Below are 17,570 nucleotides of genomic sequence, written 5' to 3'. Positions count from 1 at the left end.
TGTGTAACCTTTTACTTTTATAGTCTGGTTGATATAATTTAGTGAGAACTTGTCACTAACAGGCTGTCTAAAAGTAAAAATAAAGAGCTGAGTGACGTCAATTTCGTAATATAGGTAAAGATTAAAGTGAATTTGATGCATCTGATTTACACCGATCTTTAACCGTTATGAAATTATTGGTCATAATACTATCTCAGTTGTATATCTTAATTATTTTTCTTATTCTCTCTCTCTCTCTCTCTCTCTCTCTCTCTCTCTCTCTCTCTCTCTCTCTCTTTCTCTCTCTCTCTCTCCCTCTCTCTCTCTCTCCCTCTCTCTCTCTCAATCTTACTGTCTGTCTCTCCCTTATCTCTTTCTCGCTTTCTCTCTCTCCCCTACCCCCCCCCCCCTCTCTCTCTCTCTCTCTCTCTCTCTCTCTATCTCTCTCTCTCTCCTTCTTCTTCTTCTCTCTCTTCTCTTCTGTCTTACTTCTTTTCTTTTTTCTTCCTCTTCCCTCCTTCCTTCCAGACGACCATCAACATCGAGGGCAACGCTCTGGTATCCCGACAAGAACCTTTGAAAGAGAAAGAAATTCCTGCCACAATGACCAGAGAAGTGTTGGAAGACGGAAGCATGTTGATAGTATGTGAATGACGCTCACTAATTTGTTATTTTCCAAAACGGTTTTATGTGGGGGGGGGGGGGAATTTCCATTCTGAGATTGTTTATTTTATTTTGAGGACCTAAGTGATATTAAGTGTAGAACCCAACGTGTATTTATTTGTAGGTCTGATAACCCACACTTGCATGGTGCAATGGAAATAATATCAAACCAACGTAAAATGTCGTTCATTACAACAATGTTAAAATCGAGCACATATTATATTGTTTGTTTTTAAGGGTTTTACAGCACTTGCGACACACTGATGTCATTTCAACGCCAGTAAAAAGGAAGAAAATGAGATAGTCAAAAGGTTATAGATGTACAGTTGAAAGCACACAAGAAAAAGTAAGAGATATGGGAACTAGTTCAAATCGGGAACAGATGTAGATTCCAAGAACACACTATCAGTGTACTTAGTTTGGGATCACCTAAAAGTCTTTTCCAGACAAAACAAAGGCCCTCACTCAGAGGAATACACTCAATTGTTAACAAAACATGATATATTTAAAACAACAAAAAATGAAACAGTACATTACGTTTCTTGACTGACTTTTAATGAAGACTAATCACCCAATAGGTGAACTAAAAACAATAAACAAAGAGTAATGTGATGTCAATTTGATTCTTTCTATCAAATCTTTTCTACAGACGTGTGAGGCTGCCAATGGTGCAACGTGCAAGAGATGGTACCAACCCTACGACCCTTGATTCTCTCCCCCCCCCCCCTCTCTCTCTCTCTCTCTCTCTCTCTCTCTCTCTCTCTCTCTCTCTCTCTCTCCGTGTGTGTGTGTGTGTGTGTGTGTGTGTGTGTGCCAATGGTACAACGTGCAAGAGATGGTGCCATTATCATCTATAAATAGATGTACAGAATGTGTTTCCAATCCGATATTTTTTAAAGATCACTGTTTACGATCATTGCATCAACCATGTGATGAGATGGATGTCTAATGTCTGCAATTAGATTAAAATTAAATGGCGACAAGACCGAAGCCTTAACTTATTCATTGCCAGTTCCAATATAAAGACATAGCCATATACACTGGCACTGACAATCACGTAATGATAAAATACAACTCACAACATTAGCAAAAAAAAAAAATAAAAAAAAATAAAAAAAAAAAAAATAAAAAAAAAAAAAAAAAAAAAAAAAAAAAAAAATATATATATATATATATATATATATATATATATATATATATATATATATATATATATATATATATATATATATATATATATATATAAATCGGCATCACCTTGAAGAGCGATCTATCTATGAACAAAAATATTAACAATGTGAGAACAAGTGTTATCTGCATTCTAAAAAACAGAGCAATCAGACCATTTATTAATAGGGAAACCTGCAACAAACTGGTAAAATCTTTGATATTCCCGAAAATGGATTATTGCAATGCACTGTTTGCTGGTCTCGCAAAGGCAGCCCGCGTTGTACTGCTAAAAGACAGGAAAACTGCAGCTCCCGAATTACTACGACAGCTGCATTGGCTGCCAGTGGACCAACGCATTAAATATAAATCTTCCACTATTGTATTCAAATGCTTGGAAGGCTCTTCGCCAACATATCTCTCAACTCTCAAGCCTCATTGAACCGTATATCCCACAGCATCGCTTCGATCAACGAACGACCTCAAATTGAAAACACTCCGCTGTCGCAGCAGCAGCAGCAGCAGCAGCAGCAGCAGTAGTAGTAGTAGTAGTAGTAGTAGTAGTAGTAGTAGTAGTAGTAGTCGTAGTAGTAGTAGTAGTAGTAGTCGTAGTAGTAGTAGTAGTAGTAGTAGTAGTCGTAGTAGTAGTAGTAGTAGTAGTAGTAGTAGTAGTAGTAGTAGTAGTAGCAATAGTAGAAGTAGTAGTAGAAGTAGTAGTAGCAGCTTCGAAATTCTTCCTCCGCTCTAAGGACCGTTTCATAGCCACCTTCAAGTTTAGTTACCGGACAGTGGAGGACGATGTGATCGCTGGTCTCTGGAGCTGCCTGACATTTCCAGTAGGCATCACTGTTCCCAAGTTTTCATCTGCACTCCGCTGTCGAGTGAAGGCTGGTGAACGTGGCTTTCAGCATTCTGGTTCAACGTTGTGGAATTTGCTACCACATGAGATACGTTCTTCGTCTTCACTAAAGGATTTCAAGCGTCGATTGAAGACATTTTTATTCAGACAGGCTTTCTTTTGATTGTGTGTATAATTAGCGTTGTTCGTGTACTGTGTTAATCTATGTTATGCGCCCAGAGCCCTCCAGATTAAGAGATGTTTGGCGCGCTATAAATCTATACCATTATTATTATTATTATTATTATTATTATTATTATTATTATTATTATTATTATTATTATTATTATTATTACTACTACTACTACTACTACTACTACTACTACTACTACTACTACTACTACTACTACTACCACCACCACCACCACACCACACTACTACTACTACTACTACTACTACTACTACTACTACTACTACTACTACTACTACTACAACAATTTTATATATATATATATATATATATATATATATATATATATATATATATATATATATAATATCACGTGTATCGATCGTCGAGCATCATTCTGTTGTGTTTGTGGGGGGAGGGGGAGGGGGAGGGGGGGAGCAGCGCAATATCCACAAAACGTGCTCAAAGCGCTTTACAAAGGGTCTCTGATCAACGGCAACGTGTAACAAAGAGAACGGGACATGACGCCTGTTAGGCGATATTTACAATTTTTTCCGACAGAGACAACGCTATTAACGACCAGGTACTCATTTTACACCTGAGTACGGTGAGAGAATGTGAGCAAAGAGCCTTTTTCCAAGGACGCACCTATGCGGTGAGCGAGACTCGAACCCAGGACCTTCTTTCCCAAAAAGTATTTAATTCTTCATTCATTCACAAAAAATTGCATGACTTTGTGCTATTTTACTCTTTAATCATTACACTTTCTGAAACTTATTGACTTTTTAATTTTTTTTTCTTTTTAAAGAACAATTGATTACGATATATCTATGTATTAAAATCGTATTAAACGATTTAAAACAAAACCCTTCGAATAATTATAATAACGGCAATCCAATGGTGTGTTTTTAAATGTTATGGGGGCAGTATAATATTATAGATAGTATGCACTTGACTAAGAAGCTCACAACATTGCCATCCGGAAATATAACGGACCAACACACAAAACTATGTGTACTATAGTCAGATATTTAATTAATGGCGCGTGTTTTTCTGGTTTTTCTCAGCTGTCCCTCTATCAAAAGATGTAAAACTTTGTGTCAACCTTTGAATCAATTTATCTTAACTGAATATAGATTTAGGACCGTATTGATGCCATATTATTTTAAAAAATTTCTTCTTTAAGACCCATAAAGACTGATATGATATGTCTCGCTTTAAATCATTTGAAATAGTGATTGTATACTCAATATTGTAAAATTAACAAACACTGTTTATATAACTTTGAGAAATTTTTGTCAATGCATAAACGTTTCACATGGCCTTTAAAGGTTTTAAAAACATATTAGGCTCTTAAACAACACGATACGGTACGGACTCTCTATCAGTTCCACTCTCGTAAAGCTGCGAAAAGAAGTCTGCTTGTATCTATCGATAAGTTATTAAAGAGGACGGTAATGGTTTTGGAATTTCACAATCAACCATGAGAAGATCGTCATCGAAATACGACAGAGATCACCAGTGTGGAACGACGTGACAGGAAAAGGATCATAGATAACTTTGATATGGATATATAAGCCAAAGATGTATGGAGCTGGGTGAGCGTAAATATACGCCCGACAAAATATTGGAAGTCTGATTATTCGAGCAGAAAAAGGCCCATGGGTTCTGGACAGAGAATCATTGTTATTCTTGAAGGTGGTGATGATACTGGATATTTAAAAGGATGCCATGCCATTTTCTTTCTCTGCATCATCTGGAATATTATTCTGGGATCAATGCAAAGGTGTTTTAAGACTGAATAAATATCGTTTGCTGCCCTCCATCGAAGCACCCAGCTGTATTGTATTGGACAACGCTCATGGTCACTTCAACGCTCCAACTTTGGCAAATATAAAAGCCTACATGATTTCATGGTTTCAACCAGACAGTACTACATATTCTGACCATTTATCAAAATGCTAACTATACTCCTTAGTAAAAAAAAAAATGAACCAGAAACAGCTTCCAAAGCAGACTGTCTAATCAGGGAGTTTTGACACGAGGTTGCTTCCCCAATGTCACTATGAGCGCAATCCAATTTAGGACATTGGGCCAGGTAGAGGGAAAGATTGGGAGGAGGAACACCAACTTTACTCTCACAGACGAGGCAATAATTGATAACAAAGAGTACATTGAGAAAAGGCATGCCTCAACCTTCGCAAACTAGAGGAAAATTAGATTTCTTTGGGTAGAGTGATGCTCGGAATCTTTCTGTAGTCGTTTCATTTCTCCTTTTCATCATCTTCGTCATCAGACTGTACTGACTGATGTGTCCAGTATTTCTTGGTGGTTGTTGTTGTTAATGTTGATATTATGGGTGTAGTTGTTGTTGTTGTTATTGTAGAACACATATGTGTGGAGACACTGTCTCATAATTGATGAATTTTTACTTTTGACCAGTCTTCATTAATTTATGTAATCCTCTTTGGCATAAACATAAGCTATTTCTCAAGCTTTTGCGATCAAAATTATATTGGAAGCGCGTTATGTTCATTTTCGTTTGTATTCACCAGTAATGTGTATTGATAGTTATAAAATGTAGATGTCCGATGGTTAATAATTGCCGTCCGTTGCTCCATATTCAAATACTGCACGCATATCGTTTAAGCTTCAATTAACCGAACACTCCAATTTAACGAATTCCTTCAAAATGGATAAGTGGAAAATTCATAATTTTGATAATGTAAATCTTCTATGAGTTCCGATCCTCACCTGTTATCGATTTTAATATAGCTGTAACAAACGAAATCCTTTCCTATTTCTTTAAAATTCATGAAAAAATATTTTGTTATTAAGACAAATTGATTCAGAGGTTCATACAAATTTTTGCAGCTATGCATTGGGGGCAGCTGAGAAAAAGAAGAAAAACACGCGCCATTTATTAAAAAATCTGACTATAGATAGTATGCACTTGGCTAAGAAGCTCATAACATTGCCATCCGGAAGAGTGAGTGGAGCAGGCACTTATGTTGGTAACAACAAGATATGAAGTGAATAGAAAAGTGCCAGAAGACAATAGAGAATAAAAATTTTTCGCGGCGGTGGTGGGGTTTGAACCTGCGACCTTATTGGTACGACAACTCCGCCTGGCAGGTGAGAGCGTGGCTCTACCGTGTGAGCTATCCACGAACACAAAATATTCGTTTCAAACTCAAAGTCATTACTAGATCCCTCTCTCACCCACTTCTTGAGACCGCCGATTCGTTCGTACACCACCATCGCGAATAATTTTGACCAGCAGTTAAGCCTAATAGCCAATATTCTCAACACAAACATATAACATAGAAACGATTGAGACATTGAGTATGCTCCGGTGTATGGGTGAATTTTTAATTCAGAAAAGTGAGTGGAGCAGGCACTTATGTTGGTAACAACAAGATATGAAGTGAATAGAAAAGTGCCAGAAGACAATAGAGAATAAAAATCGGAAGTATAACGGACCAACACACAAAACTATGTGTAACCGTGAACTTTTATAGTCTGGTTAATACAGTTTAGTGAGAATCACTCACAAACGCGGATGGCAAAATACAAAAACAAAGGCTTGAGTGACGTCATCTTCGAACTATCAAAAGTAACCTTGAACATTTATAGTCTGGTTAATACAGTTTAATGAGAATTACTCACAAACGCGGATGACAAAAAGCAATAACCCCCCCCCCCCCCCACACACACACCCCGCTCTTTCCAATCCCGATCGTCCACACCGTTTCTCCCATGTCATATTATATCCATAGATGTGCGGCTATGTGGTTTTGTGGTATGAAACTCGCTTTTGGATCGGAAGGTCCTGGGTTCAAGATTCGTTCGGTGCATAGTTGAGTCTTGAAAAAGACTACTCAGATTTTCTCACCGTACTCATTGTGCAAAACGAGTAGCTGGCCATTAACAGCATTTTCTCTGTAGGAAGTACTGGAGTGAAAATTTAGTTTAAGGTTCAAATTCACTAAAATAACAAAGAAACAAAACTTAATAATAAAAAAAACCCTCGCGAACTCACATTCACACACACACACACAGAGAGAGAGAGAGAGAGAGAGAGAGAGAGAGAGAGAGAGAGAGAGAGAGAGAGAGCAACAAACAAGAAATAAGTTATTCTTTCTGTTCGGAAAATAATAAGGCAAGGGAGTTAACAATGTAATTTAGTCTTTTGTGTAAGCTTGAACTAAGTTCTTGCCCTTGTCTTGGTGGGCCAATCGAATCGTTGAGCCAGAATTGACATCAGACGCCCTGATATCTCGAGTCAAAAACTGATTGTGACAACCACGTGCTGCCTTTGACGCCATTTTTCTCTTTCAGAAAGTATTCATTCAAAGCAATGTTTTTGTCACAAAACGCTTGTTATTTAGGTTACGATGTTTGTTGCCGCCTTAAGTCTGTAATTGCTGCTTTTTCGTTTGAAAAGCATCCTAGTTGACTATTACACTGTCACTTATTATACTACCAGAGGCGTGGCCATATTGGTTGATTTGGTGTCTGGCACCGCATCCATCTTTTAAAAATGGATTACAGCATTTATAAAAAAATAAAACTGAGAAATGGTACATACCGCCTCTTTCTTATTTGAGTAAGTCTTTTCTTAAATTTTTCTTTCTTTTGTATTTACAAATATAGCACGTTTTAAGTAATTTTCTTCTGATTCTGGCAACACCTTATACTGTATACTACATAAGGTTAGAGTGGCGACGTAAGGTGAGATAGCACAGTTGGAAGACTAGTTCCTTGACTATAGAGTAAGGAAGCTTTCTAAGAAGCCTGTCACTTTTGAGGATTGATTGAAAAATAGAACATGTCTTGACTGATGCTGAGTTCCGTTGAGTTACTGCCTATGACATGGGTTGGGTAGACGTGGTTTAAATATCTCATTCCAAGACTAAAACAGAAAGCAAGTTGGAAAACATAATGGGATAGAAGATGGTATGTACCTACCTGCCCACTATGGGAGGTCAGGAACCCCACCCAGAAGACAAAGCAAGTTGGAAAACAGCTATAGGAGGATAGAAGAAAGTATGTACCTCCCTGCCCGCTATGGGAGGTCAGGAACACCACTCAGAAGACGGAAAGAAAGTTAGAAAACAACTATAGGGGGGTATGTGGTCTTGCGGTATGACACTCACTTTTGGATCGGAAGGTCCTCGCTCGGCGCATAGTTGAGTCCTTGGAAAAGGCTCTTCACTCACTTTCTCACCATACTCGGGTGTAAAATGAGTACCTGGCTGTTAACAGCGTTGTCTATGCTTCATTCTACATGTTACGTGTTGCTGTTGGTCAGGGACCCGTTGTAAGGTGCTTTGAGCACGCTTGCGGATATTGAGCTATACAAAAGATTAATGTATTTTTAAAGCTCAATAGAAGACACGGTATGTACCTCCCTGCTCACTATTGGAGGTCAGGAACCCCACCCAGGTTTGTTTTGTTTTTATGGGTTTTACGGCGCTTGCAACACATTAAGATCATATCAGCGCCAGTAAAAAGGAAGAAAATCGGAAAGTAAAAGTTCTAGAATTACGATTAAAGCACCCAAGAAAAGTTAAGACAAAGAGGAACTGGTTCAAATAGGGGACAGATGTAGATTCCAAGAGCACACTATCAATGTACTTAGTTTGAGATCACCTAAAAGTCTCATCCAGATACAAGCACAGGACCCCACGAAGAGGAATACACTCAAATGTTTACAAATCCTATATAATCTGTAAACAAAACATAATACAATACATAACACATGATTCACAAGGTAAAAAATATCATCTACCAAAAACTATACATTTGATTATTTCCCTCTCAGAGGGGCAGGACAAAACCAAGTAATCTCATTCCAAGACAATGACAGAAAGCAAGTTTGGAAAACAGATACATAGGGGGATAGAAGACACTGTAAGTGCCTCCCTGCCCACTATGGGAGGTCAGGAACCCCATCCATTTCCACATATAACTTAGGCGTGCAATAACAAAGAAAGAGAAACATGTTGGAAAACACAAATATTTAATAAAACGTTTTATTATAAAATTACTAAATAATATTAAAACTTTGCGCATCTTTCACAGAAACTGGTATTTGGTAAGTAAAAACATAAAATATATTAAGACATGAATTTTAAGCCAAATGGAAAAGAAAAAAAGAAAAGTAGTCCTTCAACGCCATTCGGCGCGGAGACAGAGTTTATACCGGTTTCTATAGCTTGAAACAGACAATAGCAATTGCTTGCTATCCTTTGGATAGGACACTAGTCAATCGCAAAGTACTTTACACCAAATCTAACAGACTCAGCTACCCATTCACCGCTGGGTGGACAGGGGGGGGGGGGGGGGTCAGAAAAAATCCTCAACCGCACCTGTGATCAATCTTGGTCCCATTGCGTGTAAAGTGAGTGCTCTACCAACTGAGCTATCGAGACCCCCTTAGCCCAAATACTGATGCATAAATATATTCATATAAAAAATGGTCCATGACGTCATTAGTAGAATGATTGTTTGTTTTTTAGGGGTTTTACGGCGCTTGCAACACAATTAGGTTATATCAGCGCCAGTAAAAAGGAAGAAAATGGGATAGTAAAAAGTTCTAGAATTACAATTAGAGCACCCAAGAAAAAGTAAGACATAGGAGAACTGGGAACGAATAGAGATCAGATGTAGACTCCAAGAGCATACCACCAATGTACTAAGTTTGAGATCACCTATAAGTCTCATCCGGACACAAGCACAAAATCCAACAAAGAGGAATACACTCAAATGCTTACATTATACATTCAAAATATCAAATATAATATTACATGACAGAGAGATGATTTACAAGGGAAAAAATATCATCTCCCAAAACAATAACTATGAATTTGACCGTTTCCCTCCCAGATAGGACTCCGGCCAGGGCCAGGACAAAACCAAGTAATCGCGTTCCAAGACAAAGATAGAAAGCATGTTGGAAAACAGATATAAGGGGATAGAAGACAGTATGTACCTCCCTGCCCACTATGGGAGGTCAGGAACCCACCCAGTAAGTGGAAGCTAAGACTACGACTTCTACTACTATCTCCACTACAACTACTTATATTTCTACTGCTACAACCACATCCACTACTCCCATCACCATTACCATAACTACTACTACCATCACCATTACCAAAACAACTACTACCATCACCATTACCAAAACAACATCACCACTGCTACTTCTACCAATATCACCACTGCTACTTCAACCACAACTACTATTAGTAGTGGTAATGGTATTAGCAACAGCCATAGTTGATAGTATCATTATTGCTATACAATACTTTTTTTTTTCATTCCAAGTCCCAAAAAAAATGTCTAAGGAGGAAATGTATGCTATTTACAAACCCACGTCAAAGGATTCGACCCAAACCCTCACATTCACATTCCTTTACTTGACATTTCACCAATGAAGTCGGATTTTGACTAAACAAACTTTTCTCAAAAATGAGACCAGCTAGTTCAGAAAACCCAGATTTTCTCTCCTGCATGCCAATTTTGTGCCAGTGGTCCCTACAAAGCTGTGAGAATGGACCTATGAAGTTGAGCTTCTTTTTCAGGGATTCTGGGATAGGCAAGGAATTCACAAGGGAAGATCTCTGTATATTATTTGAATCTGAAAGTTGCTTCATCGTTATGGCTTTTGAGACGTGCAGGAAACTCCAAACTTTTAAACTCAAAGGTTGGGAATAGGAACTTTCGTAAAATGCCAGTGTAGTTACTTTACCCTGTTCCTCTTCTGGAGTTGTAGTATGTCCCATTTCACTTGCGGTACGACGGTTGTCACTAATTATTAAAGCTGCTTTTTGAATAAATGAATAGTCTTCAGGGAGGAAGTAGAGATTTGAAAGCAGGTATTTGATAATGCCAAAATCTGAACTTGCTTGAAAAGTGAATGTGACGAAGGACACCATGCTTTTTCGTTCAAACTTTGCTGGAGATATTCCAGAGGTGACTGCGGCAAAGCACATGTATGGCAGTGAATGCATATTGGTCCAATCAAAGTCAAAGATCTGATGTTGTACTGCTGTAATCAAATTACTAATAGGAAGTATGCCTCCGGATCGAAACTCCCTCATTGATTCCTTATGCACAAGTTTAAAACTTTTCTGGTCACCGTCGTCATCAAAAAGCTGTCCAGAATCTAACAAGATCTTCAAACAGGGACCTTTGTGTCTCATGGCTGCTGAGAAAACGGTACCCTTGTGATTATCAAATAAATTGAGATCTGCATTGTGATCTAGGAGCAGTTTTAAGCATTTCACATTTACTCTACAAATTGAAAACATTACTGAGGTGATGCCTTCATTTGACTGTGCGTTCACGTCTGCCCCGTTTTTCAACAACAATTTAATTCCTTCTTCTTTCCCTTCCATACAAGCCAACATCAATGCCGTCATTCCAGAATGATTTTTCAAATCTACATCATGACCGTTGTCTATAAGAACCTGAGCACATTTGAGACTGTCGTAGACAATGGCATCCATCAGGTGAGATTGATCAAGAATGTCGATGAAGTCTGGTTCGTTGAAGTATTTGAGGACGGCCAGCAAAAGATTTGGAACATCTCGGAAAATACATAAGACAAAAGCATTGCCGTAAAATTCTGGCACGACTTTACCTAACAATAATTCAACACATTCCTGATCTTCTGAAGTTATTGCACAGTCAAGAGGTGTAATACCCGAATAGTCAATCATATTCACAATAGCACCGTGTTTTAGAAATAGTTTAACTGTCTCTATGTCTCCTGAAGACGCTGCAAACATCAGAGGGGTAAATCCTTTGGATCCCTCAGACCAATTCAATACTTCTGAAGGCACATATTCAATTAACAGTCTTGCCATTTCGGCATTCCTCATGCATGCAGCAAACATTAAAGCCGTTCTTCCATTACCAACATCCCATTCTTCATTGTTTATTGTCAGAGAATCAGATTGGAGTCGACCATCAGGTTCAAATACATTCATATTCGTCATTTCTGGCATTTTCATATCTGCACCTTTGCTTAGCAAATATTTAGCAGATTTCAAATCCTTGATAAGAATGGCAATTATCAGGGGAGTTAACCCATTAAAATCCCAGCTGTTCACAGGCAAGTTGTGGCCATCGACCAAGATTGAGATGTCATTATTATGCAGTAACAACAAAGTCAATAGGTTCTGTCCTCTCCAGCCTTCCAAAAAACATTTCTTGTCAACGTCTGCCAGATTGCTCAGTAAATTTTGAATATATCCTGAATCGCCAGCATTCTCCATAAATTCCTGCAGAAAAGACGTGTAATGTTTATCTTTGGGACAACTTTTTAAAATCCTAGTCCCTGCTAAAAGTTGTAGACATTTCAAATGGTCCTGAATTGCAGCATTGACAATGGCACCAATGAAATCATGGGGAATGTACCGGTATCCAAATTTCTCTTCACCTTTTATATAAATATTAGCTCCACACTCCAGTAACTGCTTAATGCATTCATAATGACCGAACTTTGAGGCCAAAACAAGGGCTGTGTCCTTTTCACAAAATATTGAGTTCTTTATGTCTCCGATATCTTCCTTGATTAATTCAAAATCGTCAAGTAGTATCCTCAACACATCATCAGCATTGCCTATCTTAACAGCATCTCGTAGAGCTTTCTTTTTTTTTTGCCAATCTTCATCCATATTTGTTATTTGTATGATACTAATTTCTCAATTATGTTTTCAAACCATTCTGTAAACCATTAAAAATCAAGCTAAGATATCCAAGATTTCCCTGGGTTGTCTCAATTCTTCATAAAAGGAACATAAAAAATCAGGCAAGCCGTTCACTGTGAAAAAAAAAACAAAAAAGTAAAATGAAAAGCACAAGTGTAATAATGGGATAATATAAAGAACAGTGCATAATCAAATGGCTTAATACAGTTGAGCCTGATAATTTGAACATCGCTTAATCACAATAGCCACTTAATTGGAACAATCTGACAATGACAGAATTTAAAACTATTTTGTTCTGATTAATCGAAACTTCATTGAATAATTGAAAAGATTTCAGAGAATCACCAGCTTAGATTGTAACAACAACAACAAAATGTCCCTATTATGTTTTTGTTTTTAAGGGTTTTACGGCACTTGCAACACATTAAGGTCATATCAGCGCCAGTAAAATGGAAGAAAATGGGATAGTAAAAAGTTTTAGAATTACAATTAAAACATCCAAGAATAAGGCAGACAAAGGGATATTGGTTCAAATAGGGAACAGATGTAGATTCAAAATGCACACTATCAGTGTACTTAGTTTGAGATCACCTAAAAGTCTCATCCAGACACAAGCACAGGTCCCCATCAAGAGGAATACACTCAAATGTTTACAAATCATACATAATACATAAACAAAACATAATATAGTGCATAACAGAGAGATGATTTACAAGGAAAAAAATATCATCTCCCAAAACTAACTATACATTTGACTGTTTCCCTCCCAGCCAGGGTATCCGGCCAGGGCCTGGACATAACCAAGTAATCTGATTCCAAGACAAAGTCAGAAAGCAAGTTGGAAAACATATAGGGGGATAGAAGACACAGTAAGTACCTCCCTGCCCCCTATGGGAGGTCACAGCCCCACCCAGAATGTCCCTATTAAAATAAATGCCAATTAATATTTTTATCACCACCGACAACCACCCACCACAGGAGTAGTAGTAGTAGTAGTAGTTGTAGTAGTAGTAGTAGTAGTAGTAGTAGTAGTAGTAGTAGTAGTAGTAGTAGTAGTAGTAGTAGTAGTAGTAGTAGTAGTAGTAGTAATAGTAGTGGTAGTAGTAGTAGTACTAGTAGTAGTAGTACTAGTAATAATAGAAGTAGTAATAATAGAAGTAGTAATAGTAGTGGTAGTACTAATAGTAGTAGTAGTAGTAGTTGTAGTAGTAGCGGTAGTAGTAGTAATAGTAGTAGTAGTAGTAGTAGTAGTAGTAGTAGTAGTAGTAGTAGTAGTAGTAATAGTAATAGTAGTAGTAGTAATAGTAATAGTATAGTATAGTAAGTAGTAGTAGTAGTAGTAGTAGTAGTAGTAGTAGTAGATAGTAGTAGTAGTAGTAGTAATAGTAATAGTACTAGTATAGTAGTAGTAAATAGTGAGTAGTAGTAGTAGTATGTAGTAGTAGTAGTAGTAGTAGTATAGTAGTAGTAGTAGTAGTAAGTAGTAGTAGTGTAGTAGTAGTATAGTAGTATGTAGTAGTAGTAGTAATAGTTGTAGTAGTAGTATAGTAGTAGTAGTATAGTGTAGTAGTAGTATAGTATAGTATTAGTATAGTAGTAGTAGTAGTAGTATATAGTAGTAGTAGTAGTAGTAGTAGTAGTAGTACTAGTAGTAGTAGTAGTAGTAGTAGTAGTAGTAGTAGTAGTAGTAGTAGTAGTACAGTCGACTCCGCTTTATATCACACCCTCGGGAGTTCAGGTTAGTGTGTCGATTAAGCGGAGTGTGCGATTAAGCGGAGAAGCTAAAACTAGCATCTAAGCACCAGCTTTCATGTACCATTCATGTAGGACCTTCCCCTCTGAGGTTTCTACAGGTTTGGGACTGTCATATTTAAGACAGTAGACTGATTACAAGAGGCGTATTTTTTTAATATTTTTTTTTTGTTTCTTTAACAAAAAAATTTTATTATTTTTTTTTTTTTGGGCGGGGGGTGTGTGTTTGGGGGTCTATTTTCTTTTAGAATTTCTCTTTATATTCATGCTTCATCGACAACAAAGTGTGACATTATTGTTTGTAAAAATGGTAATTGTGAAGTGTTGATTGTAGTAAAGCCTCGTCTCGTCTGCATTGTAAATGTCATTAGAGTGGTACTGCTGAAGAAGTTATTTCACAACTTCATCCCTCCATTGTCTGGCAGAAGAGACATCAGCATGGCCTTCTTTTTCATCATGTTCTTTTTCAAACACGATAGTCTATCGACCTATCCATCTCGATAGCCAACTTTTTAATGGGGAGAAAGACTTGCACTTGCCTTAAGTTTATGCCAGTTCAGTCGCCTTTTGAGTGTATCAATGTGGACATGGACCGTATAGATCAATCAATAGATGAGACGCGAGTCCTCCCTGTAATCCTTTCTTTATTGTTCCTGACCCAGTAGAGGAAAACGATGCACAGGTAAGAATTGCCCATGGGTCAAAGTTTGCTGGTGTATGCCGGAAATGCCGGCGAATGAGAATTTCTAGGCAGGTCTTGCCGGTTGAAGGAGTTGATAGTTCACCTGCATATGCCATGTTAAGTGTTGCTGTAGAACCCTTGTAAAGCGCTTTGAGCATGTTTAGTGGATATAGCACTATATAAAAGCTCAACTTTTTTTTTCTTACCCTAACAAATTTTGATCCACCAGGACAATGTCTGACATCTGTCAGATTGTCACTGATTCCAATTTCTTGTCATTTCAAAAGATAAAACGCCTCAATGGTCCTGCACAGCACAACAGTTACATGTTAAATATGATTGGCTATCGAGTGATCAGGGAAGACCAGTGCCTTTTGGTTGGACACAGTGGGAAAGCGTAGGTAACCTAAATCAAAGGTTCACACACCAGTTTATGTATGTAAAGGAATACAAAACATATCTTGGCTGTCAAAAACGTAGCTTGGAAATACATGAGAAAACTTCCTTTCTCTTCCGGATTCTTTTTTCAGTGTTAATAGAGTTTATGTGGGTTATGTGGTCAGTGAGATTATTAAAACATTAGACATCCAACGACTGCACTTATTCTACCTTACTGACCTTACAAACATAAGAATGTCCTTCATGTATGAATGGATTGGTTTAAGTAAAACGACTTTTTATTATTAAGATTAAAATAGTTTTATCACAGACGGAGACGAGAACTGCGACTTAAGAAAAAAAAAAAAAAAACCACACAAATACAGACCATTATCATTATGTTCTGCGCCGGGCGTGCCAGAGCCAGAGAGCTTTCTACTAAAACTAAAAGTGTCCAAATTATATATGTGATAGAGATCTGAGTCTTTTGTCTGTAGTAACGTGGGTGAAAATTAATAACTGAATCAACACTTATGACATGATTTGAGAATGATCGAGAAAGGTAAAGCTGTATTCACTTTGAAGCCTGGAGATAGCAGCCGCATGAAATGTTATCATTTTGAACATAGTTCAAGGTTCAAAGGTTGTGAGTGTCAACAAAACGACCCAATTAATGAATGAAATATAACTCTTGTAAATATTTCAGCAAAAAGTATTTACTTAGTTAGCTCCCATGAAATAAACTTTTTTTTAAATACTGTCTCTTTCCTTGCAGCTGCTGCTGCTGCTGCTGCTGCTCTCTCTCTCTCTCTCTCTCTCTCTCTCTCTCTCTCTCTCTCTCTCTCTCTCTCTCTCTCTCTCTCTCTCTCTCTCTCTCTCTCTCTCTCTCTCTCTCTCTCTCTCTCTCTCTCTCTCTCTCTCTCTCTCTCTCTCTCTCTCTCTCTCTCTCTCTCTCTCTCTCTCTCTCTCTCTTCCCCCCCCCCTCCCAGAGTCAATAGTTAGGGGCTAGGTTCACATACTAGCAAATAAGAACAGGTTGGTTAGAGCAAATTATATTTAGTAATATCAGAAGCCACAATTATTAAACCGTGCGATTCAGGTAAAAGATAGTAAATCAAGCTATTTCCAACATGCCACAAAACTGGATCTGTTTTTCTGTTTTGATTTCAAATACCCTTTATGTATACCCTTTGTGCGGCTATGTGGTCTTGTGGTATGACACTCGCTTTCGGATCGGAAGGTCCTGGGTTCGAGCCTCGCTCGTCGCATAGTTAAGTCCTTGGAAAAGGCTCTTTACTCACATTCCCTCACCGTACTCTCGTGTAAAATGAGTACCTTGTCGTTGACAGCGTTGACTCTATCTGAAAAAAAAAAATGAAATATCGCCTAACAGGCGTCATTTTTCGTTCTACATGTTACGTGTTGCTATGGTCAGGGACCCCCTGTAAAGCGCTTTGAGCACATTTAGTAGATATTGCGCTATATAAAAGCTCAATTTAAAATGGTTCTCAAACTTGTTCAAAATTTCAATCAGTGGTTTTCTATATTATGATGATGATACTATTATTATTATCATTGTTTGCTTTGCTTTATTATTGATTTTACTTACTTGATTGTTGATGAAAATATTATATTCTTGTATGAGTTATAGTGCATAGCCCTACTATAGTACTCTTTTAGTACGCCATGGTTATAGTGGCAATTGCCTAAAAATAAACTTTTAAAACTTGAAACTTGAAACTGTATAAAACCTTGAGCCGTCATGTGGTCCCCAACATAAACGAATATACGAGATGGAAGTCGGTGTGGACGAATTCAATCCCTTGAGGGGGGCGAGAACATACAATCCTCGAAAATGGGGGATAAGTTGCCAGGCTTCTCCACCAGCAAGAGGGGGCACTGGGTGGCAGCAAATCAGCTTCGGTCGAGAACCTGTCTCACGGTAAAATCGCTTCACCAGTGGGGACTTTCCAACTGTCCAACATGTACCTGGTGTGGGAAAGAACCCGAAACCGCAGAGCATCTAGTTGAACAATGTGTTGTGACCGAGCTTTCGGACGGGTTTGCGATGGTGCACGAGTGCGGTAAAGAATTTGCTGGTTAGGTTGATCGTCATAGCATAGTAGTGTCAGCACCATTAGAAGCTGCCGCTGTCCCCTTGGGGACCTCGTAGTCGTTTGGGAAAAAAAAAAAAAGGGG

The 17,570-nt window shown here is 38.0% G+C and overlaps 2 protein-coding genes across 4 annotated transcripts in view; one reads left to right on the top strand and one right to left on the bottom strand.

Annotated features, from left to right (window-relative positions):
- Positions 1-1,672, top strand: part of LOC144976243 (fatty acid-binding protein homolog 6-like) — a 10,287-nt gene extending 8,615 nt beyond the window's left edge. Inside the window, exons 4-5 of one of the 2 annotated variants that reach the window (XM_078920426.1) lie at positions 508-621; positions 1,292-1,672. In XM_078920426.1, the coding sequence (XP_078776552.1) occupies positions 508-621; positions 1,292-1,351 (174 nt within the window). In that variant the 3' untranslated portion in view covers positions 1,352-1,672. The remainder of the gene's footprint in view (positions 1-507; positions 622-1,291) is intronic. The other variant, XM_078920425.1, reaches the window with a different exon arrangement.
- Positions 1,673-8,845: 7,173 nt separating this feature from the next.
- Positions 8,846-15,998, bottom strand: LOC144977354 (uncharacterized). Of its 2 annotated transcripts, none has more exons than XM_078922455.1 (2): positions 15,760-15,998; positions 8,846-12,672 (listed from the first exon to the last, which is right to left on the bottom strand). In XM_078922455.1, exon 2 carries the CDS (start codon positions 12,524-12,526, stop codon positions 10,220-10,222), a length of 2,307 nt encoding a protein of 768 aa, XP_078778581.1. In that variant the 5' UTR covers positions 12,527-12,672; positions 15,760-15,998; the 3' UTR covers positions 8,846-10,219. The 2 variants fall into 2 exon arrangements, with proteins under 2 accessions (XP_078778581.1, XP_078778582.1); XM_078922456.1 differs by lacking the exon at positions 15,760-15,998 and adding an exon at positions 15,612-15,730.
- Between the last annotated feature and the right edge of the window lie 1,572 nt (positions 15,999-17,570).

The sequence above is a fragment of the Berghia stephanieae genome, chromosome 7 (assembly GCF_034508935.2).
Source record: "Berghia stephanieae isolate SIO BIC M18660-M18661 chromosome 7, UCSD_Bste_1.3, whole genome shotgun sequence".
NCBI classification, from domain to species: domain Eukaryota; kingdom Metazoa; phylum Mollusca; class Gastropoda; order Nudibranchia; family Aeolidiidae; genus Berghia; species Berghia stephanieae.
Note: the sequence above shows the minus strand (reverse complement) of the source record. Positions and strands in the feature narration are given on the sequence as shown.

Coding starts and splice junctions, on each gene's coding strand:
- LOC144977354 (XM_078922455.1), bottom strand. CDS start 12,526: ATGGATGAAGATTGGCAAAAAAAAAAGAAAGCTCTACGAGATGCTGTT.